We start from the raw sequence: 23,390 nt of genomic DNA, 5'->3' as shown, positions 1-23,390 counted from the left end.
CGGCCCACAGAACCAAAGAGATAAGAAAAGTGGAGTCGCACTCGTGAGCCGAATGCGCAGCTTTGTAGAAGCGAGGGACAACGCAGGGGTTTAAAAGCGGCTTGCTGGGATCCATGAGCCTCGCGGTCCCTAAGCGCAGCTAGCAGGGCAGAGAGTTAACTCAGTCACGTGAACACTTGGAAACTGCATCCACATATGCTTTGCTTCTGTTAACCCGATTGTTTCCCCAATGGCTTCGCAACCCACTGGATTCACAACTTAGTTCACCCAGGGGCTGGATTAACGCAAGAGCCAGATTAAGCATGTTGTGCGAATGCAGCATCCTGCCTTGCTTCTCCATAAAGACTTAAAATGCATTTATTCTTGGTGTGTGTGTGTGTGTGTGTTATTTTTGTGCAAAACCCATGATTCTTAAACTTAGGAAAATTGTTCTGTTGCTGATACAGTTAGGTCTGTACTGCATAAGGAGACAGGTTGTTGCTGAAAAAGCAATTATTCTGCACATCTCCAGGCTGAGTCAACAGCAGACAGAATTAAGATATCAAAGCTATGTATTACTTTGCAATTAAGAACCAAACCAAGGTGGTGTTGCAATGAAGGTGCTGGACTAGGATCGGCAGGCCCTGAATCCAAACTATGGAGGCTCACTGGATATATTTGGGGCAGTTCCCGTTTCTCAGCCCAACCCAAGCTATTCAGGCCATCTGTGACTGTTTTTCAATCATGGCAGCTTTAAGCTGTGTGGACGTCAACTCCCAGAATTCCCCAGCCAGCAATGCTGGCTGGGGAATTCTGGGAGTTGACGTCCACACAGCTTAAGGCTGCTATGGTTGAAAAACACTGCTCTAGGATCTCCAATAAATTTAAAACAAAACCAAAATATTTTGGGACATGGCTTTATTTTTTTCTTTCATTAATACAATTCACTGACCTCTCGTGCCATTAAGTCTTTTTTTCAAGTATAACATCCAGATGATTCTTCAAAAAGAATTCACAAAAATAGGAAACAAAACATGCCAACAAAGTATTATTGGGCAGTTAATTAATTTAATCTTCATTTGGCTAAAGCAAGGCCACTAACTTACTGTAAAAACTAAGGCAAGCATCTGTGACCCTCACATACATATATACATACATATTTTAAAATGGTTGTCTGGCTTTGTTGTAAATTTTACATCCGTAAGGTACTCTTGAAAAAATAAGAGATACAGATTAAGCTTTAAAATACAAATTTAAAATATGTATTAAATTATGCCACTAGTGACTCCTGCACTATTTAATCAAATAAATCACTATTTAATTCATTCAATTCATTGTCTTTAAGGTATCTTGGTTCCTAGTAATTACGCTGTTGACATATTAAGCTTCAGCTAGTTAGAAACTGATTGTATGAATGTACGTTATAGTCTTGGTAAGGTAAATTTTGAATGCATAACTAAACCCTAAACATTCCTATGGAATCATTAGGAAAAAGCTATTAATATTCCAAATGCTTTCTAATGAGGGTGCAAATGGACACATTTTCTTAGAAAGTGCAGGTCTTGTTTCTGAGCATTTCTGAGAACACTGTTTAGATCAGTGTCTCTCAACCTTGTCAGCTTTAAGATGTGTGGACTTCAATTCCCAGAATTCCCCAGCCAGCATGGGGAATTCTGGGAACTGAAGTCCACACATCTTAAAGCTGACAAGGTTGAGAAACTTTGGTTTAGATGATACAGTCCATAACATGAATCTGAAGTGTATCTATATCCGGAAGAACTATTCCACATTTTGGACAAGAATGTATAGGAATATCCCTTGGCTGCTGCTGGCGATTCTGATCTTCTGCTCCTGCAGATACAGATTTAAAAAAATATATAAATATATATTTGAGAACTATACTTTAAAAGATATATACATACACATGTAGTACAAATTGTAAAGGAATGTGAATAGCTGTAAACTAAGGTAGCTGATTTAGTCAAACGGGCCTTCAAAATTAAGAATATCTATAGCTCAGGGTTTTAGATCCAGACAGAACCAAAGTATTTCATTTCCGGCTAATGGCATATTTCAGGTGAACGATACAAGCACACAATTTGCAACCCTTTGGAAGAGGGTCTTTCCAGCCACCTAGGGAGTTTCTACATGTCACTTAAATATTTCATAAGCAAGTTTGCACACCTGCACCCTTATGACTTTGGATTTTATAAAATGTCCCAAATCCTTTTGTCGCACAAGTGAGATGGGTTCTAACTGTTGAAAGCCTCATGTTCACAGGCACTGCAAATCATATCACAGGCATTACTTTGTCAGCAACGTTAACCCAGTTATATACTGTATAACATAAGAAAAAGCATGTGAATAACCTTCTTTTCCTTTTTTTCCTGTTTTATTATCTCCTTCCTTCCTTCCTTCCTTCCTTCCTTCCTTCCTTCCTTCCTTCCTTCCTTCCTTCCTTCCTTCCTTCCTTCCTTCCTTCCTTCCTTCCTTCCTTCCTTCCTTCCTTCCTTCCTTCCTTCCTTCCTTCCTTCCTTCCTTCCTTCCTTCCTTCCTTCCTTCCTTCCTTCCTTCCTTCCTTCCGCTAATCTTAGAGGGTGGACTGTCTCTTCTAATTGCTCTATAAGTACTTGGAGATGCAGGCTCTACGTGCTTTCAACTGCCCCTTCTTCCACAAGCACAGCCTTGCAAAGATCTGAAATGAACGTGAGAATTTCTTGCATAGTTCTGTTGATGCTGGCGAACAGGTTTGATGAAGATACTACTTGAAGGTAGAAGCGGTTAAGCTGCAAGGAGATAATCCATTGGCTAAATTCCGGGCGCTGAATGTGACATTCAGAAACATTTTGCTCAGCGCAGCTGTGTTTTGGCTTGTATTGTTTTTAGAGTCCTTGCATGAAAGAGAGAGACAATAGCATGTTGCAGAGGAAAGCATCAAGAATTATCTTAATTTCCAAACGCTTCTGGGCCCTGCATTTTTAGAAAATGAACAACATAGGAATCATAGCTAAGCATTTTCTTTTGAACTGTGCCCTCACCTGCTCAGAAAATATGATAAATATACACTGAGATGGTAAAGAATATCCTGAATGGTTAGAGCACCTAACACGTAGCACAGGTATCTGGAGGGGGACGGAGGCACTGAGTGAAAAATGTGTGTCATGCCATCACAACACAAACTCTGCCAATTATGTACTTGTGACCAACAGGCAGCCACGTGACAAGCCAGGGTTTTTTCTGTGATGTCACCACACACATTTTGTTGCTTTTCTGTGGATGCCTATGATAGGAGAAACATCACCAGGAGTGTCTGCAGGGTGTGGTCAAAAAAGTCAAGATGGTAGCCACAATGGTGTTAACGATGCTCTTCGATCTTTGACAGTGCTTCAATTGCACCATTGTGGCCACCATCTTGACATTTTTGACCACACTCTGCAGACACTCCTGAACCTCACCATTTTCTCTTCTGGTAAATGGATATTTTGTGACTGGCGAAACCCCATGGTGGCAGACATTCTGTAGGGATATCCATAACCTACATGCAAAATTCCACACATGATTACCAGCCCAAGACTGGAGATCCTTGCACTAGACAATCCACTCACCCATATCTTTCTTTTCCACCTTTGATTTTGACCGCTTTGCTCTCCTCACTTCTGTTATGACATCAACAGAAAGCCATTCTCACATATATGCCAGATCACTTTGAATACAAGGCCATCTAGGAAGTCAAAGCTAGGTTTATGCCTGGAAAAATAAAAATCATCTTTTTGGTAGGATCCATCTGGTAACTTCCAGATGGGTGGACTTCAACTGCCAAACATTCCCCAGGCAACCTCATCATTCCTAAGAATTCTGGGAGTTTTGATGTCCACACCTCCGAAAGTGGGAGGTGTGATTGAGGAACACAAGTTTAGACAATGAAGGGAAGGGAAGTCTTCGGAGATATCTCCATGAACATTGATGTCCCTCACATTCTAAAGTTGTAGACTGATTCAAGAGAAATAATGAGTACCTCAGAGGACATTGCCACTTGCTATAAGACAGTTAACCTAGCTGATTATGCAGGGTAGCTGAAATATGCACAGATAGCTAGAAGTGAAATACTTTTACATTACACTCTCATTCTGTCCTAGAAAAGAAGGATCAAGTGGATCTCACAGAGACCAATCTTTCCTTTCTAAATACTAAGGCTGCGCAGTTTTAAATTCAGTCTCCAAAATGTGCTTCAGAGGGTGCGGGATTGTCCATATCAATGGAGACATTTACGTAGGTTTAGGATCTGGCTGAAGCAAGGTTCAAGGTTTTTCCCTGCTTTTTATACGATTTATAGAGACGGAAAGCAGCAGTTTGGATATCAGCCTAGCCTTGTTGGAACGAAGAAGCACTTTTACTTTTCCACCTTCAACACTAATTAGTTTGCATTCTTAGTGTGGGGCTATTTATTTATTTATTTCCCACACTTCTTCACTGCCCATCTTGCCAAGCGAATTTGTCTCCCTTTTCTCCACGGAGTAGCAAGCCATTTTGAGCTTTACCCCTTTCCCTCCCTTGTAGTCCAGCTCTTGCTCTCAAAAGTGCTCTAAATAAGCGCATCTTAGCACATGATTATATGACCCAAGTATCTAAACATCTCTCTATGCCACTAATTTACTAGGACTATTCCTATTTACCCACCTAGACTTAGAGAAATGGCTTACAAAATCAACTTGCAATTTGCTGTCCCACACAGCCTGCAGAGTGGACCTTGGATTGGCTGGTGATCCGCAGACAGGTAAACCAGGTAGCCAGTTTGGTCTAGTGGTTAAGGTGCTGGGCTAGAAACCAGGAGACTGTGAGTTCTAGCCTAGCACCTTAACTACTAGAAAGCCAGCTGGGTGACCTTGGGCCAGTCCCTCCCTCTCGGCCCAAGAGCCAATCAGGTGTTGTGTGAGAGTTCTAGTCCCGCCTTAGGCCTGAAAGCTGGCTGGGTGACCTTGGGCCAGTCCCTCTCTCTCAGCCCAAGAGCCAATCAGGTGTGGTATGAGAGTTCTAATCCCGCCTTAGGCCTGAAAGCCAGCTGGGTGACCTTGGGCCAGTCACTCTCTCTCAGCCCAACTCACCTCACAGGGTTGCCGTTGTGGGGAAAACAGGAGGAGGAAGGAGTATTAGGGATGTTCGCCGCCTTGAATTATTTGTAAAAATAATAAACCGTTGATCTTCTGTTCTTCCAGCTATCTTCTGGCCTCCTACAAGAATGTTCTCCTCCCAGACTGCACTTTGGTGAGCCTTCTTCCTGTCTCACCCACTGTCCCCTAAATCCATATTGGTGTAAACCATTTTAGCTTTACCAGCCAACCTTATTTGGAGCAAAACCAACAGATCAGCAGTCCATCCATCTTCAGTAGTTATAGGAACTTCCTAATCCATGTCAGCACCGCTAGATGCTCGCTAGATACCCTACTACGCAGTTTCTTCTCCCCAGAATTCTCTCATCCTCTTAATATGGCACACTGGGTATTTTTAAGACCTTTCACTTTTTTTCATCAATTCTCTATCCGCCCCTCCTCCTCCTAGGAGAATGATGTCCTATGAGAAGCTCAACTATGTCCTATTTGCAGCACATTCTCAAGAGAGCAAAGCAGGAGTTACAACAGAGATTTTGGGTTTCTCTCCCTCCTCCCAACACTGACTTCCAGAGTCTGCATAGAAGTGAGTGACTAGCTAGCATCAAAGCCATGGCAACTGCAGGCTTGTCACAACTTGTCTGCCACACCTTAAGGCAGTGTTGTTTCTCCTAGGAAAAGATGTACTGTAGCTGCCTTATGGGCACTATAGGCCGACATGCTCCAGAGCACCTTTGGAGACTGAATTTGAAGCACAGCCATAGGGAATATTGTAACAATAATGATATGCAATTATCTACCTAACCACACGAGTGATTTTTTGTTTGTTTGAGGTGTCTAAGCGGCCCGCTCCAACCAAACGCCGCTGACTCATGTCATCAAAACAGCTTCTCATTGCAAAACAGAAAGTTCTCACTGACCAAATCTGAGTTTGTTGTGTAAACCAAAGGCTACATTCTAGTAAGCTTCCAAATTTTGTCCTACCTTCCTGTGCAAAGCCAGGTGAATTACCTTGGTCTGATGGCAGCTGGCTTCGGTGACGGGTTTGCATTTCTGCCAAGGAGCACCTGAGGAAGGAGAGGGCATTTTAAGGGCCAGCTCACGATTTCCGTGAGTAGAATTTATTTTTTATTTATTTAAAAGATTCCTTTGGTTGCTGATCTCAGGGCACGGCGGTTGGTGACTAACAACCATTTAAAGCAGGTACAATAGCGCAATAGATAAAATAACAACAATCACAAGCAATGCAATGCCATGCTGCTAAAACAGGGTTCCTCAACCTTGGCAACTCTAAGCTGTGCGGACTTCAACTCCCAGAATTCCCCAGCCTTCCTCAAGGTTGAGGAACCCTGAGCTAAAAGTTGACTTAGAACCCCACAAAATGTATGAACCACAAGTTCACTGAATATTGTGGCCCATAGCTTGGGGCAAATGCCAGATCTTTCAAGGCTCTGTGGAAGACCAAGGCCATCTGGATCTCTGGGGGAACGGCCTTCCACAAGGAAGGCTGAGTGACAGAGAACATGTTCCCGGATCTTATTAGATGACACTGCTTCATAGAAGGGATCTGGAACATGCCTGCTTTGCTCGAATGGGCAGAAACACTTGGAGATAGGCAGTCACGCAAGTAACCCTGCCCTGTGCCATGAAGGACTTCACAGGAGGCAACCAGCACCTTGAACGGAACCCAGAAGCCGACTGGGAGCCAACCCACCTTTCAAAGTAGTGGTTTTACTGGGACATGTGGTGCACTCAAAACTGGACCTGCTGAAGCTTCCAAATACTCTTCAAGAGCAGCCCCATGTAGAGTGCATTACAATACAGCGACCACAATTGGGACTGGCAACTCGGTCATTAAGTGAAGTGGTCACTAAGTGAAAAATCACATGACCATGACTGCTTATGTTTTTGTTTCAGCTTTCCTTTGCTTCTTGTTTCTTCCTTCAGCTGAACTGGGGTTGTTTCTCTTTCTCTTTGAGGACATCTTGGTATGGGGTAAATAAGCAAGTGAAAATAACAGCAGAGAGATGCTGTGAAAGTCATAAATCTGAGGAGTGGTCTCTAAGTTGTTTTTTTAGCACTGTCAAAATTTCTAATGGTCACTAAATGAGGCAGTCACTAAGCAAGGACTACCAGTAGTCCAATTAACAAGGTGACAAGATCCTTGATGGAGAAGGGTTTTCTTCAAAGCCATATGGTTCTCTCTTTCTTTGCTAGATCCCACATGGAAAAAAGTCCCACATCGATTTCTCACCTGCCAAGTTCTTCACGGTCTTGTTTTTCGGCCAAGAAGTATGCCAACTGCGTGGCTAATTGCTCCTTTTCCTCGTGGATCTTCTCCCGCGCGGCTCTTTCGGCATGGAAATCAGAGCAGTATACCTCCATCTGCTCAGGAAAATGATGATCTCACTTTGCTTCAAAAAAGCCCAACATTTTCATTCTGAAGTCTAATCTTCACCCCTTACTCATCTCAGCAGGCTGGCAACATCTGGCTGACCTTGTTTGGGCTTGGGAACTAAACAGGGCCAGGCCTGGTGAGGACTGGATGGGAGACCACCAGGGAATCTAGCCCTGACTGGGAAATTGAAAACTATCCCAGAATGAGGCAAGAGCAAACCGCTTCCATAATGCTGCCAAGAAAGCTAGGTGGGCACACCCATAAAGTCATCGGGAGTTGAGATCGAGTGAGGGAGATCTCCCTTACCTTTGCAGGTGTCAGGACCTGACAGGATTTCGTAGCTAAGCAGGGCCAGATACAGTCATGATTTGGATGGGAGACCACAAGGAAACCTCACACTATAGACTAGACCAGGAAGTTAAACCCTGTTAAACCATACCTGAGCTCGGAGGACAGCTACGGTCTCAAGCTCTTCCTCTTGCTTCATAATAGTTTGCTTCATTTTGTCTATCTGGAACTGTTTGGCAGCCAGCGCCTTTTCTGCTAGATCCAGTTTGTGAATTAGTTCTTCCAACGTGGCTTGGTCTACCCTTCTGACCTGCAGCAGGTTTAATCAGGGAAATCAAAATGCAGTCAGTATCACCTGTCAGATTCTGTCCCTGCAGAAGACAGAAACCAAGATGAAAACCTGGCACACCCTAAGTGCAAACACACTTTTCAACAAGTATCAGAAGAAAACGTATGAAGAAGAAGGAGGAGGTGGGAAGAAGGTGGTGAGGAGAAACAACTAAAGGGAGGAAATCCAGTGTAGGTTTAAGGAGTGGCTGGGCAAGATGGCTTCCCACCCCTTTCCCAACCCATGTGCCTCCCTGCTGTTCTCAGTGGGGTCAATTTCACAGCTGCCTAAGGTAGCATTTTCTAATCTCAGAATGGCTGTTAAGAGGGAAGCCAACATTGTTCTCTTGCAGTCCCCTCCATCACTTTTTGCTACGGTTCTTCTCCAGAGCAAAGCTCACCTCTTTGCCTTTTAATTCTTCAACAGTTCGCAAGGCACTGGTCAGTTCCACTACGAGCTTGTTGTATGCATCCTGTAGTGTATTAAATTTGGCTCTAGTGGGGGACAAGGAAGACAAGCTGAGGTAGAAACTTACGCACCAACAGAGGCTACGTCACTTTCCCCCCTTAACAAGACATCAAAATAAATTTCAGAGGAATGAAGGAACCGATATCCACCAACCACACCAGACTTAGGATGGGTTTGCACATTCATGTTTGAGGAGAGGATGAATATATATTCAGCATATAACTACAAAGAAATAATACAGGAAGAAGTCACCTGCTGCCTTTCTTCACCCCATGACTGGCTAATTTAAAAGAGATTTTACTGTAAAACTCGGCCCGCTAAACCCAAACCTGCAGCACAGCTCTGGCCAGCTTCCCACCTGGATGCCCTGTTTGACAGCATGCATAGGGGATAAGGCAAGAAGGAAAATATTTGTTGCCTCTATTACACCTGGAGATCCAGTCCCCAAATCTCTGTTTCCAAGGCTGTACTCACTTCTCATCATTGGTTTTAGCCTGTTCCAGCTTGATTTCAGACTGCATGCTCTCCACTTGGAGTTCCAGCTTCTTAACGGTGTACAACAACTGCTGCTTCTCATCCAAGTCTCCAACACTTGCAGGGTGTTGCCTTTCAAGAATCTGACACCTGGGGAACGGAGACATCAGAGGAGAAGAGACCTGGTCAAAAATCTGGGGGAGCCGGTAGATTAACAAACGCTATTAAAAGGCACCAGCCTCTGTGGACCACAGCAAAAGCTCGTGCCATTTAATAACATTTGTTAATAACATCTGTTAGTCTGAAAAGGTGCTACCAGGTTCTTTCTGATCTTACTCATATCTGGTGCAGAACTTTTTTGAGGAGGGAGGAAAGGCGGAGGGGGCTGGATTTGGGCAGGCTGAGGACTGCCAAAAGGGGTGTGTATGTGTGTGCGCCCCCCCCCCTTTCAATTTCCTGAACAAGAAATTCAGGAGAAAATGTCCTCTGGACATTGAATTCTATGGAACAATCAGACTAGGTAGAAGGAAGGAAGGCACTTTGCATGCATGAGTGATGGTGAAAGGTCCCCTGTGCAAGCACCGAGTCATGTCTGACCCTTTGGGGGGATGCCGCTTCCCCCTGTTTTCTTGGCAGACTATACAGAGCGGGGTGGTTTGCCATTGCCTTCCCCAGTCATCACCTTCCCCAGCAAGCCGGGTGCTCATTTTACCAACCTCGGAAGGATGGAAGGCCGAGTCGACCTGAGCCGGCTACCCGAGAATCCAGCTTCCGCTGGGATCGAACTCAGGTCATAGGGAGAGTTCAGTTGCAATACTGCTGCCTACCACTCCAGCTACTTGCTAGACTCCTTTAGGAAAACTTTGACTCAAAATCTGAGAAGTTCTAAATCCCCAGAATGAACATTTAGCAAAGGTAACATGTCGTTCAAGTCGAGCTTCAATCCTTGTGACCACCTGGTCATGTCTGTGTAGTTTTATGGAAGTGATCTGCCACTGTCTTCTTCTGGCCTAGTTTCAGATTCCCAGTCTAAGTCTTAGGATTTCCTTGTCTCCTATCCAAGTACTTATCAGCAAACCTGATTAGTTTTTTAGATCAGTGTTTGGATTGTAGAGCAGAATGGGAAGTCAGGAACAATCTCAGAAGAAAGAAACGGCAGGCCACATCGATATTGTCAAGAAATACTACCTGGTTGTGTCCATGTTATCTCCGGGAGTTGGGCTTGACTCAAAGGGGACTTGACAATGTTCACTCTGGTCTTCAATGCTTACTTTTCGTGCAGTTTTTTCTGAATTACTTCTGCTTCTTTTAACTTGGCATGGGTCTCCTGAAGCTCTTTGAAGAGGGCAGATACTTGCAGGTTTAGTATTTCCACTTCATTTCCCATCTAAAAATGAATTCAACAACTGAAAACCAACTGTATCTTTCTGAAAACAAGGTAAGTCCCAAAACAATGTTACTAATGGCACAGAGAGGTCAAACAGGTGGTCTGACTCTAGTTGAGTCACCCACTCAGAATAAAAAGCCTCATTTGTGCACTTGAGGCACGCTACAAGAATAGCAGACAAGCTGCTTCTACAAAACCAGTGTATATTCCTGGCTGATTCGGCAAAGCAAACCATTGTTTGTAACTTCAGGGGGAGTGTTCTGTTTAAGTAGGAAACAGTAAAGAGTATGGTTACTTGAAACTAAGTTTAAAACGCATACTATTTTTAAGTTGTGCGTGGAAGGGACATGATGTGTCTAAAAATATTTAGAATCGCTTAAAAAAAAAGTAGTTCGTTCTTCCAAAATCTCTCTTTGGCTTATTGTCACTCCTCATCTGCAGCAGGGGTAGGAAATTAAGGGCAAGAACAAAAGTAGGTAGGAAATTTGTGGTGGGCACGGTCCCATTCAGGGCACTGGGAACTTCTGCCAAGCCAGGCCCCTCATCCAATATCATTACTATTGCCTGCAAGAATAGGATATTCAACACTGCATTAAAGACAGTCCCTTGCCGCTAGGCATTCTTGTCATGGAGGATTGTTGGTCCAACATGTATGGGAGGTATCAGGTCCCCTGATGTTCAGGCTGGTAGCAACTCTTCAGAATTCTCTCCCAGCCCTCTGAACTTGCTTTCAATTAAAGCAGGGATTCAATAGCTTACTTTCAAAGACAGCCCAGACCAGTATTTCTTGACCATTGCAACTTTAAGATGTTTGGATTTCAACTCCCAGAATTCCCCAGCCAGCCATACTGGTTGGAGAATTCTGGGAATTGAAGTCCACATGTCTTAAAGTTGTCAAGGTTGAGAGACACTGGCCCAGCCACACGCCCAATGAAAAAGGCCACGGCCAACTGTTTAGGCCTGAAGAGTCCTGACTCAGACCAAGTAAAGCTATGCTTAAACTGACAAAGAACCCTTAGTTCCTGTGATGCCTCACAGATGTTCTCCTAAGATGCAGTTGACGTGTTGGCAGTGCTGACTGCTCATAAGCAATTGCCTCAAAGCCCCCTGGGTGAATGTTTGCACAAATGCAAAGAATTTTCTTATTGTTACAAAAATATGGCATCAGCACTGTTTACACCCAAGGCAAGCACAGGTTCTTGTCCCCATGTTTTCCACAGCCTGAAAAATGGCATGGACACTTACAGCCTGGACAAAGCTGTGCCACTAGGCAACTGTTTCGGCAATCACACAATGGTACTGAGGCCAACTTGGCTCTTCAGAACTGTAACATTCAACGCTTACGTGGCTGGTCACTCAGAAGGAAACAGTTAAAGCTGAGTGACAGCCATTTTAGCCCTTCCTTGAATGCCCTGCTGACATCGGTTCCAAAAATCATCATTTCTCAGGACACTAAAAATGAAATACTTCAGCTTGTAGCCATCACATCAAAGAATCCAGGGGTATAAAAACAAGACAATCATAGTCATGTATTGGTCCAGCAGAAATGTGCACATTCATGAAGTTTGCTATATCAGTTGTAAGCAGGCAGAGCCTGTATTATCACACAGATTCTGCATCTGCCATGGTTAAAGTCTGCAGCAGACATCTTCAAGAACCAAGATAATTTCTCGTCACAGATCATAATTCAAAGGATCCTGTAGTTTTGCAACGGCACTGGTGCAACAGTTGTCACTGGTACGGCCAAGCTGAATGCTATTTTTGTCCATTATGGCATTCCAGCGAAGCCTGTATGAGATCATGCCCCATTTTCAAGCTAGACTTCAAGCTGGAGTTTGCCAATGCATGGGGTTTTATCCTCTTACACTCCAGTCCAGCATATCCACAGCCAACAATAGTCCAAGCAGCCAAGGAGATGTTGAAGGCACCAAAAGATGGAAGCGTTCCACAGTTGGCTCTGTTACATCTTAGAAACATCCCAGTCACAGGTCTTAATTTTATAACTGCACAATTGCATGAAAATGATAAAAAAGCCACAGGAGTGCACTCTAGCACACTGCAATAACCTCAGAAGGGACAGTCTCCTTGCTACTTCTCCAGAGTTGCGACTAGGTCTAGAGGCAAGTACATATGGGATGATTCCCTGCTGGCATCACAGACAGGAGCTGAGAGCTTAGCGGTTAAAACCTCCAGTAGATATGGAAAATCAGAAGGCTTGTCAAACAAACAAACAAACAAACAAACAAACAAACAAACAAACAGGGTTTCTGTTCCTTCTACTTTTATCACCATACTTCCAGAGATCCCCAAGGAACAGGTCAGAAGAGAGATCAAAAGTCAATTCCAGGTCTCAGGACATAACTGAGACTCTTGGAACACCAGAACCACAGATGGTTCCCAGTCCTGAAAGCAGGCAAACTACATGGGTTCCTTCTAAAGTCAGTGATTTTGTTATGAGACTGACTTCCCTGTGGAGACCTTGGTGCTCTCTGAGCCTGGTTGTTTGCTTGCAGACATTTCATTACCCGACTAGGTAGCATCATTAGTGCTGATCACTGATGATGTTACCTAGTTGGGTAATGAAACATCTGCAAGCAAACAACCAGGCTCAGAGAGCACCAAGACTCCACGGTTCAACCCTGAGCTACACGTATTCTCTTCTATTGGTACTGACCTCCCTGTTTCCAATGTTATTATTTTCCACAGCAACTGGAATTAGTCAGTGACCAACGTAAGAAAATTGCCTAGGTGTGTGAAAAAGGGATGCAACTTTACTCTTCATTTGTTCACCTGCCCCGTGATGGCAGATTTACTATGTTTGGTACTATGGGTTGTTAAGCTGTACTGACTTTACAGAAGGACTGTTAGGTTGATAAAACACAAGACCTCTGGGGCTTCAAAAAGTCCTCTAGGTATGCTAATATCCATCAGGACCTGACTTTGAGTTTCCCCAAGACCCTGTCTATGGAACATGCATGCCCACATGTTTCTTCTTAAAACATAAATCTATTGCAGTCAGTGGATGACAAGGTATTAGTTCTCAACCTAAGTATTATATTCTTGAATGGCTTTCATAATTCCTTGTATTTGTGGGTTGCCTTTTTTTTGGTTCTGTTTTGTTATTGTAGGATATTCAATTCTAACAAGTGCCCTACCAATATTTTTAATAAACAAATTCTTAAATACATACACGTGGCTAATTACATTTTAACTCCCTTTCCTTCCCCACTGTGTATTTCTGGAGAGAAGGTAGGATCACTCTAGGTTTATTATTTCGTAGCTCAGCTGCCCACTGAAGACAGCCTATTTGTTGGTTCACTGAGTTGCCCTATCAAAAATCATGATAAAATTTATAACCTGCAAGGTATCCACGCCAACTCCCCTTGCCTCCCTTATTTGGTATCTACGCTGACAAAACCTGGCCATTTGAGCTGGTGCTGATGATTCATGGGAGGTGCCATCCGTAGCTAAGCCAGGCCCCTGCTCTCTGCCCACTAAGTCTCACTAAAGAAGACATCCAGCATCATGCCACGTGTCACAATGAGACATTTTGAGATGCATCACGCACAAGACTTTACATGAAGATGAAGGAAGTCCATTTAGGTAAGGTACTTTCTGGGTTTCAGAGGGGAGAATGACGGAAGTCCTACTGGGTTTAGGGTAATGCATGAGTAGACGAGTAGTACTTACACTTTCTGTTCTCTCTTCTTTCTTGTCGGCTTCTTGTTCTGTTTGAATGCCTCTCTCATCTGTTTTCTTTTTCAGACTCAACAGCCTGTGAAAGGCAAGGATTCCGGTGAAACAACGATCTAGAAAATCTTACACTACCAAAGCACTTGTAGCTTAGATTTTTTTTTGAAGATTTGAAGTATGAACTGTTTAACTCAAGATGCAGTTCAGGTTGCTGGGAGCCGTATCATAAAGGTCTTATATTATGGTCATATAGATTACTGAGAAGATACTTGAAGTTTTTTGAATGCTCAGGAGTCAATGCTCCACACTGTTATGATCTGAGCCCTTTGCTAGGTCTTATCACTTTTTTTACAAAGACTTTACCCACGGGCAAAAACTGGGCTGGTCTGAGATTGGTGGCACCTTTTGTATGCCCATGATGCTGAGGCTCTTCCGGCCCCCGGAAACAACCAACATTACAAGCTAAATGGCTTGGCTCCTCTTCCAGGGGAAAGGCTACAACACCATTCACAGCACTTCCTGTGGAGTTGCATTGTGGGATAGCTGACCATTGGGGGAATTCCACTGACTTCCTCTGAGGTTAAGAGGCTTGTTGTGCTGCCTTCTTCCCATCTTTTCCCACAATAGCTGGGCTGTTCTCCCTACTTCCGTTGTCACAAAAATGAAAAGGGCAAGATGAAGCTCGAGGGGTCTTCATCTTTTTGATGCTGACTAGCTGGAGAGTGGGATGTTGAATGCTGAGATGGCAATTGCTGAGTGACATGCAGAGGCATGAGAATGATTACTGGGAAAGGGCAATGGTGGAGGCTGGCTGGAAAAGGAGATGTTTAACACTGATACAAATAGGAGAGTACACACTGTTGGCACTTGTCCTTAAGTTCCCGCAGCTTATTTTCCAGTGCTTCCCTCTTCTGAGTCTCGGTCCTGAGAGAAAGAAGAAGCTGGCTGACGGTTAACTCTTCTTTTTCCAAGTATTTCTTTGCTTCATCCACAGATTTTTTCTGGCTTTAATAAGACAGAAGAGACACAGTGGGGTGAAGTCATGAACACATGATAGAACGATCACGTCCTATTCCAGGTCAAGGAAGACTTAGGCTGAAATCCCAGTTCAGTCATGAAGCTCATTGAGTGGCTGGGACTCACTGAGCTTCATGACTGAATTGGAATTTCAACCTAAGTCTACCCATTGGGTAGACCAGACCAGGAAACGAACTCCACAGGAAGGCTAAGACTACTTTTATTGAGATGGGCTCTAACAGAATCTTGCAAGTCTCATTGGGTTGTTCCTCCTCCCCTTCTTATACCCGTGTGAATTACTCCTCCCATGTGGCATGGGACTGGATTATTTTAGGGACTGCCTCTCCCCAATTTCATCTGCCCGTCCCACCAGATCCAGCAGAGAGGGCGTGCTGTGGGTCCTGTCAGCTCAGGAGCTACATTTGGCGGGTCCCAGGCAGTGGGCTGCCTGCATTCTGGAACATCCTCCCTTCTGAAGTGAGGCTGTCTTCATCACTTCTGTCCTTCCGCAGGTCCCTCAAAACCTGGATGCGCCATCAGGCCTGGGAACCCCAGGGGACTGGTGAATTACTGAGGTGGCTATACTATTATTAACATCCCTTTGCCTAATATTTTTTCTCTTTCAGCTTTTTACAATTTTAATGTTTAATTAAAATGTTTTAATGTTAGTAATTAATTAACTAGGCTTATAGGCAGCTCCAGTCACAAATGGAGGCACATCTTTCCTCTGTAAGTTGGGTTAAACAATATTTAGCAAAAGATATCACTAACATCATTGTCTCTCTCTCTCTCTGGAAATGTTGTAGGAGGAGAGCTGTGTTAGCCTATGGTAGCAAAAAAAATCAGAAGGACTCTGTTAGCTTCTTTTCTGATTAACGGATTTTCTTAAACTGCAGCTCACAAAAGCTTATGCTGTTTAATAAAACTTGCTAGTCGGAAAAGAGGCTACCGGACTCCTGATATATAGCAGTTATCTCAGCAGTTCTGCTCTCAATTTGGGAGGTCATTCTTGAGAAAAACCAATATTTGAAGGATTGGGAAGGATCCATTTCCTACCCAGATAGTGCCATTGAAGATTATCTCCATGTCTTTTTTCCAAAAACTCTCAGTTGCTTCTCCCTCTGATGAAAGGTAAGCCCTGAAATTTTGCCCCATTTTCATCATCACTCCAATCCGCATTGTTTTCGAAGTGAAAAAGTTCTACGGCTTTTAGAGTTTCAGCAGCAATATTCTGAAATATACCTAGAGTATTCTCATTTTCAGCAGCTTTCCTAGCAGCTATCTATTGACCTGAAAGAGTTAGTACAAAACAAAAGCATATACCGAAAATTGTCCAGAAAGTCTACTTACACATATATGGCTGTATTTCCATCTCTTCTTTTGACTTCAGCATCCTGATGTTCTTTTAAGGCCCCCTCTGCTTCTCCTTCCTGCAGAAAATAACAAGCATCTGTCACACCAACCTACTTTTTTCATTTGCTAATAAATAAACCGAGGTTGTCAAAAGAACAGTGAATGAATACTGTCCAAATCCAGCACTTGAGGATCTACAATTTCAACGTCTTCCTTCTTTCTTCCTTGCCCCAATCCACCCACATACAAATCCATTAGAGAAGTGAAGATAATTAGGACCACATCAGCATAGATATGAGATGCCCAGGAAAATTCTTCTCTCTTAACCCTTGAGAAAGCAGCATCTGTAATAAGCCATGCTAATGTCAAAACAATTACATTTGCATCTCAACATCACTCTGCAGTGACGTGATGCTGGACACAAATACGTAAATGACCTTATCTCGCTTTACGATTCTGTCAGTTTATGGTAAGATGACACCATTACCACTGTTTTAAAAAATGCTTTTGCTGGAGGCATCATATGCCTTCAGCTCAAGCATGTAATATCAAGGAAATACCCAAGTGATAGGATTTATATTTCTTTGCAGAGGGGCAGATGTAGCTTACATGCATTCTGATCTCAACAAACGAGTCTTCAGTTGCAGCAGTGCTGAGCTTCAGTTGCAGCTCTGAAATGATGGCAACCAGATCTGCCTTTTCAGCCTGCAGCTTTGCCACCTGGGCCTTCAGTTGCTGTACTTCTTGGGTCATCTCCTTCCTAGAAAGAGTGCATTCCTAGGAGAAGTAATCCGTGGATGAGTCAACCTCAAGAGCAGCCAGGGAACAGCAAGGAGAACAGCAGGACATTCCAACTTTAGTAAGCCCAACGCAGCAGTAGCCAAAGTAAAGCTAAAGGCTATGCTGTGCAGCCCAGCAATCGACTTTGCACTTGATCATAACCCAAGTGTTTGCTGGAAGGGAACCTCTGCAGTAGAGCCCGGAGGACTCCACACAATGGGAGTGTTAGATTATCAGGATCTATTGTGGGCACCTGCCTGCCTACAGCTGCATGTGTGACTAGTCTCTCTCTACAGATGTTTGCACGGTCCTGGAGGGTCCTGTTCAAGGTGGGTGCTTAAGGAACAGCAACATGCAAGAGCAGGATTTGGCTGCCTCGTCCTGGCCCTGCTTGCACACCGATCAATTTACTTTTGCTAATTACCCAAAGAGGACAAGCCATGTCTCACCATCAACAAGGCTCAACCATGACAAGGATCAAACACTGCACCTAGGGGGACATTTTCTAAGAACAACAGTAATAATTATTGTTCCAACAGGGCAGTTCATAACTTCCGCCCCAATGCATAACTATGTTCACCATTTGAACATATTATAGTACACTGGCAATGTGACCCAACCTACCCAGCTATGAACAAATCAGTCCTACCGAATTTAATTAGGCTGGCTCCTTGCTAAGTATGCTTTGGATGATACAAAGACAAATGGATCTTTGTAATCTGTGATTCCTATTCTTTCATCAAGGAATACAACAAACAGTCTTTCTAGCTATACAGGTAGTCCTCACTTAAAGACCATTCGCTTAGTGACGGTTCAGACTTACAACGGTGCTAAAAAAACAACCTACAACCAGTGTTCACTCTCATGAGGGTGCATTGCAGTGTCCCCACTTGGCAACCGGCTCGCATTTATGACTGTCACAGCGTCCTACAGTCACATGATCGCCATTTCCGACCTTCCCAGCCGGCTTCTGGCAAGCCAAATCAATGGGGAACTGTGTGATTCGCTTAATGACCATGCGGTTCGCTTAATGACCACAGTGATTCCCTTAATGATTGCTGCAAAAAAGGTCGTAAAATCAGGTTGATTCACTTAATGACCACTTAGCAACTGAAATTCCAGTCTCAGTTGTGGTTGTTAAGCGAGGACTACCTGTATCAGTTTTGGGAGTCATCCCTATTCCTTTCTCAGGCCTAGAGAAATCAAAATTCTTTTTTACTTACATCTGCAGTCCCTTCTTCCTTCTCTTCCAAGGCTTGTAGCTTCTCTTGAAGACCTTCATTCTCAAGACACTTGGTTGCCAAGCACTGCCTGGCTTCCTTGAATTTCGCCTCATAAAACTCCCGCTCCTCTTTCAGCTTCTCTTTCCAAGCAGAAAGCTCCTCAAAGCGGTCCTTCATGGCTTGGTTCCGCTGCCTCATGGCTTCTGGTTGACACAAAGGAATGCTGCATTAGGAGTCAGAAGGACCCATTCCCTAAAACCTGAATGTGGGTTCAAGAAAATACTTTGGGGAGGGCATGGACAATCTACCAACGTTGTTGACAAGGTCATTAAAGGAAGGAAAGCGTGTTCAGTGCAAGACTGGATCTCCGTCCGTCACCCAAACTTTGCCAGAAATCACTCCTTACGTTTTGCAGGGATCATCAACTAAAGTTCCCAAGAGGATTAGAGGACCTAGAATCACGTATGTCCAGGGCATCTTAAACCTAGTGAATGTTAGTAACTCTTACAACAGGGTGAAGAGACTCAGAGCTACCACCCCTAGCACCCTCGATAGCATGGCACTGGCTGAGCGAGATTGTAGATTGTCTGACCTGGAGCATACAAGCAGAGTCACCCCAGGCCAGTGTACTCTGTGGAACATTCAGGGCCGAGAAGAAGTTGCAGGCAATGTTCCATTTTTAATGTTCACCTTTAAGCTCGTTGTTCTCCGTGATGAGCTCTTTCATCTGCTGAACCATCTCCTCCACACTGGAGGTGCTCAGAGTGGGGGGCATCAGGTTGGGATGTCCATTCTCCACCTCGGTCTTGTCTGGCTGCCCATTTTCCACAGGGATGTTTAAAGGCTTCTTAGACATTGCTCCTGGAACTTCAATTTTAAAAAAAGGAATGGAGAAAAAAAGAAAAACACAACAATCTTAATACAAAACTGGATCTAGACCAGTGTTGTTCAAGCTTGGCAACTTTAAGATGTGCGGACTTCAACTCCCAGAATTCCCCAGTCAGCAATGGGGAATTCTGGGAGTTGAACTCCACACAGCTTAAAGTTGCCAAGTTTGAAAAATCACTGATCTAGACTATCCAGACTATTTAATTTTAACCTTCCCCCCCCTTTTTAAAAAAAATTGCTTTTCCAATGCTTTCCGCAACTTCTCATTTAAGTCATGGGGCTTCCTGCTAGTTTCCCATCCAAGTACTAATCAGTACTTGGATGGGAAATCAGCTAAGCTTCTGAGGTCACCAAAATCATACAGGTGCTCCCCCTGGCTGATCTAAGTTATCTGCAGCTATTTCCAAAATAGCAATCACTAAATAAGGATTATCAGAAATCTGTCTGTTTCAGCTGAGTGGGATACGTTTGGCCTAGCGGTTAAGGTGCTGGGCTAGAAGCCAGGAGACTGTGAGTTCTAGTCCCGCCTTAGGCCTGAAAGCCAGCTGGGTGACCTTGGGCCAGTCCCTCTCTCTCAGCCCAAGAGCCAATCAGGTGTGGTATGAGAGTTCTAGTCCCGCCTTAGCCATGAAAGCTGGCTGGGTGACCTTGGGCCAGTCCCTCTCTCTCAGCCCAAGAGCCAATCAGGTGTGGTATGAGAGTTCTAGTCCCGCCTTAGGCCTGAAAGCCAGCTGGGTGACCTTGGGCCAGTCCCTCTCTCTCAGCCCAAGAGCCAATCAGGCGTAGTAGGAGAGTTCTAGTCCCGCCTTAGGCCTGAAAGCCAGCTGGGTGACCTTGGGCCAGTCCCTCTCTCTCAGCCCAAGAGCCAATCAGGCGTGGTATGAGAGTTCTAGTCCCGCCTTAGGCACGAAAGCTGGCTGGGTGACCTTGGGCCAGTCGCTCTCTCTCAGCCCAACCCACCACACAGGGTTGTTGTTGTGGGGAAAATAGGAGGAGGAAGGAGTATTAGGTATGTTCACTGCCTTGAGTTATTTATAAAAATAATAAAGTCAGGATAAAAATAAAATAAATAAACTATAGTTAGTACTACAGTTTGTAACCAGAGTTGCAGTTAATATCTTAGCCTTCACATTAAGCAGCAGTATTGGTCTACAACTCTTTCTCTGGCTTTGGTCTTGTAATAGAAACCCCATGGAATGAAAAAGGAGTTTTAGTAAGATTCATTAAAGACCTCTGGTAGTAGAGGTGCCAATAAATCTATACGAGTTCTACACCATTCAACAGGAAATCTATCTAGTCTAGGGGCTTCCTCTGGTTTTATAGATCTGTTAATTTCTTGTTACAGCAATGGTTGTACCAAACTGGTTTTATGTACTTGAGAACCTTTTCCTCAAAATTTACAATTTGTTGTTCAGCTGCAGTACAATCTGATTTATATAAGTGAGAATAAAAGTAAAAAAAAAAAAGACCTGGTTACTAATAGACTCCATTTCCACATATAATGACAGAATATGACTGTCTTTGGCCTGAATTCCAGAAATAAGATTCAGTTGTTTTTATTGCTTCAGCCATTTTCCTTGCCACAGTGTTTTTCTTTGGTGCATTAAAAAAAATCACTCATTCATAATATAATTGCCCCAACTTTACCTTAGCTGACATAAATGCTTTATAGGATTCATCAAGATTTCTGACATAAAACATCAGTATTTAACCATCTTTTCCAAATGTATAAAACTAAAATTTATAGGGTTTTTTTCTTAGCTGTAGCAAACATGATCACATCTGCCTTACAAGAGTCCCAAACGATTAAAAGTTTAATGGAGTTTCCATTAATTAAAAGAAGGGTTTCTTCTTAATATAGTCCATAAAATTATATCTCTTTTTAATGAAGTATTCAAACACCATCTAAAATTAGTGAGGTTGGTTTGAAACCTCCATACAGAGTCACCAGTCTCAGTTTTTCAGCCTAACACCAAATATCTATCAAGTTCTAAAATATATGCTTTGAATGCATTCCAATTCTGTAAAGATTATTTTTAAAAGGGGCGTTTCTGTCCAACCGGAAGTCCTTAACAACATTAAACTCTTCTGAATCCAGTCATAATTTAAATTAAAAAGCTTAGAGAAACACCTATGAAATATTTCAGGACTATTCTTTGTGGAACCACAGAAATTAATCAGGGTGATACTAGAATTAGCTATATTAATAATCAGAATTATAAAATGCCCTCCATGATCAAAGCATGTTGTAACCTATGGACACTTACATAATACACATGGATCCAAATAAAAAGTACAACAAAAACTCTGATGTGTAACCAAAATAGTAATAAAAAACATCCTTAACTACTTTACTAACAATAAACAACAAAAGGAACACAACATTTAACATAACTGCTCATGGAGGCTCAAATGGCACCTTCCTTAGTCCTGAGGGATAAGAAACCTTGTGCTCTTTATTAAAATAAGTCTCTTATTGGACCAAAACATTGGGTATTTTTATCCCTTGCAACATGTTAAAGCAGCAGCAAAGTTTTTATGCAGATTGAATTTTGGCTGGAATCCCAGGATTGATCACCCATTTAGATCCTTCACCTTCCTCTACAACAGTGTTTTTCAAACTGGGCAACTTTAAGAGGAGTGGACTTCAACTCCCAGAATTCCCCAGCCAGCTGGCTGGGGAATTCTGGGGGTTGAAGTCCACTCCTCTTAAAGTTGCCCAGTTTGAAAAACACTGTTCTACAACATCTGGCTAGAGAGCTGCAATACACTAATTATCAATAGTACAAGATTTCAAGAACTTTATTGTACTCAGTGACTATCCTGAGCATAATCTGCTGGCATCTTGAATTGTAAATCTGAAATCAGATCAGCACGAAGATCCGCTTGGAACTATTGTCACAAGCACATCTATTTATAGGAAAGTTGGTGCTTTTTCGATTATTTTGGGTGAGTTGCCCTCGGGCTCTGAGCGTTACTATGCCCAGACTGGTAATGCCAGTAGCGTGAGATTTTGCCCGGGTGAAAAAGGGCAGTAATTCCCATCCAAGGGTTGGACCCCTGCAGACACCGAGCCATCTCACTCCTTGGTAAGAGCCGTTCGTTCTCTCGCCTGAGAGCCCCACAGCGATGCTCCACATATTTACGCCCCGATGGCCAGTCGCAAGCCGGTCATTTCTCCCCAATCACGGGCAGGTAACCAGGAATCGATCTCTCTCTCAGCAGCTGCAGGGGAGGCCGCTCGCTTGGCTTCAGGAAGAGAATCCGGGACCGGCGCAAGCCTCGGCGCGTCTTCTGGATCGGATCCCTGGCTTGGATCGGACCAGGCACTCCCTGACCTTTGGCCCTTAGGATCGCCCTTTCCGAAGGCCACTGCAAAGAGCAGGGCCCGAATCACTCACCGTTACGCCCGAACACCCCCAGGGTCGGAGAGGGGGGGAAAGGCACCGCCTACGCTGCCATGAGCCGGGCGGCCGTTCCGGTTCGGGGGCCCCCGGTGCAGCGTCTCCAACCGGGTTAGCTGCTCGCCTCCACCCGCCGCAGGATCCGGCGGGGCTGCTCTGCAAAGCCCGGTCGCCGCTGGCCCTTTGGCTGCGGCCTCGCCGCTGCCGCTGCAAAGCTGCCTCTGGTGGTGCGTAAAAGCGCAACGGGGCGGCGGCGGCTGGGTCGGGAGCCCTCGCCCCGGTCGGTGCCTGGCTCCGGTCAGCTGACGGAAGGAAGAGCCTCCGCCTCCTCCTTTTCGGGGAGTTGGCACGCATCGCGGCCTTGGCTGCCGCTGTTGCAAGACGGGAGGATCTCGCGAGGCGCTGCCGCCCGGACTTTTCCTTTCACGCGCGGCGCTCTCCGTCAGCCTTGCGCTCCAACTCCCAACAGCCGCGTCCGAACCCAACCAACGGGCGGAGGGAGAGGGAGGAATCGCCGCGCAACGCCTTCGGGTGCAGGGCGAGCTGTCTGCGCCCGCTTTCCAGGCGCGCATGCAGCGCCCGCGGGTGGTATCCGGCTCAGGAGG

General features: G+C 44.3%; 1 protein-coding gene across 2 annotated transcripts; it reads right to left on the bottom strand.

The window, feature by feature from the left end:
• Positions 1 to 880: 880 nt before the first annotated feature.
• OPTN (optineurin) lies at positions 881 to 23,009 on the bottom strand. 2 transcript variants are annotated; one of them, XM_063308184.1, is made up of 14 exons: positions 22,783 to 23,009; positions 19,184 to 19,360; positions 18,494 to 18,696; positions 17,100 to 17,267; positions 16,488 to 16,567; positions 14,979 to 15,125; positions 14,118 to 14,202; positions 10,312 to 10,427; positions 9,041 to 9,190; positions 8,499 to 8,592; positions 7,922 to 8,080; positions 7,339 to 7,469; positions 6,096 to 6,151; positions 881 to 1,830 (listed from the first exon to the last, which is right to left on the bottom strand). In XM_063308184.1, the coding sequence occupies exons 2-14, from the start codon at positions 19,347 to 19,349 to the stop codon at positions 1,706 to 1,708; spliced, it is 1,680 nt and encodes a 559-aa protein (XP_063164254.1). In that variant the 5' UTR covers positions 19,350 to 19,360; positions 22,783 to 23,009; the 3' UTR covers positions 881 to 1,705. The 2 variants fall into 2 exon arrangements, with proteins under 2 accessions (XP_063164254.1, XP_063164253.1); XM_063308183.1 differs by having other exon boundaries at positions 6,069 to 6,151; positions 19,184 to 19,354; positions 22,783 to 22,786.
• Positions 23,010 to 23,390: the final 381 nt, after the last annotated feature.

The sequence above is a fragment of the Candoia aspera genome, chromosome 7 (genome assembly GCF_035149785.1).
Source record: "Candoia aspera isolate rCanAsp1 chromosome 7, rCanAsp1.hap2, whole genome shotgun sequence".
Taxonomy (NCBI): Eukaryota; Metazoa; Chordata; class Lepidosauria; order Squamata; family Boidae; genus Candoia; species Candoia aspera.
The sequence above is the reverse complement of the archived record's forward strand: the minus strand, read 5'-3'. Positions and strand labels throughout refer to the sequence as shown.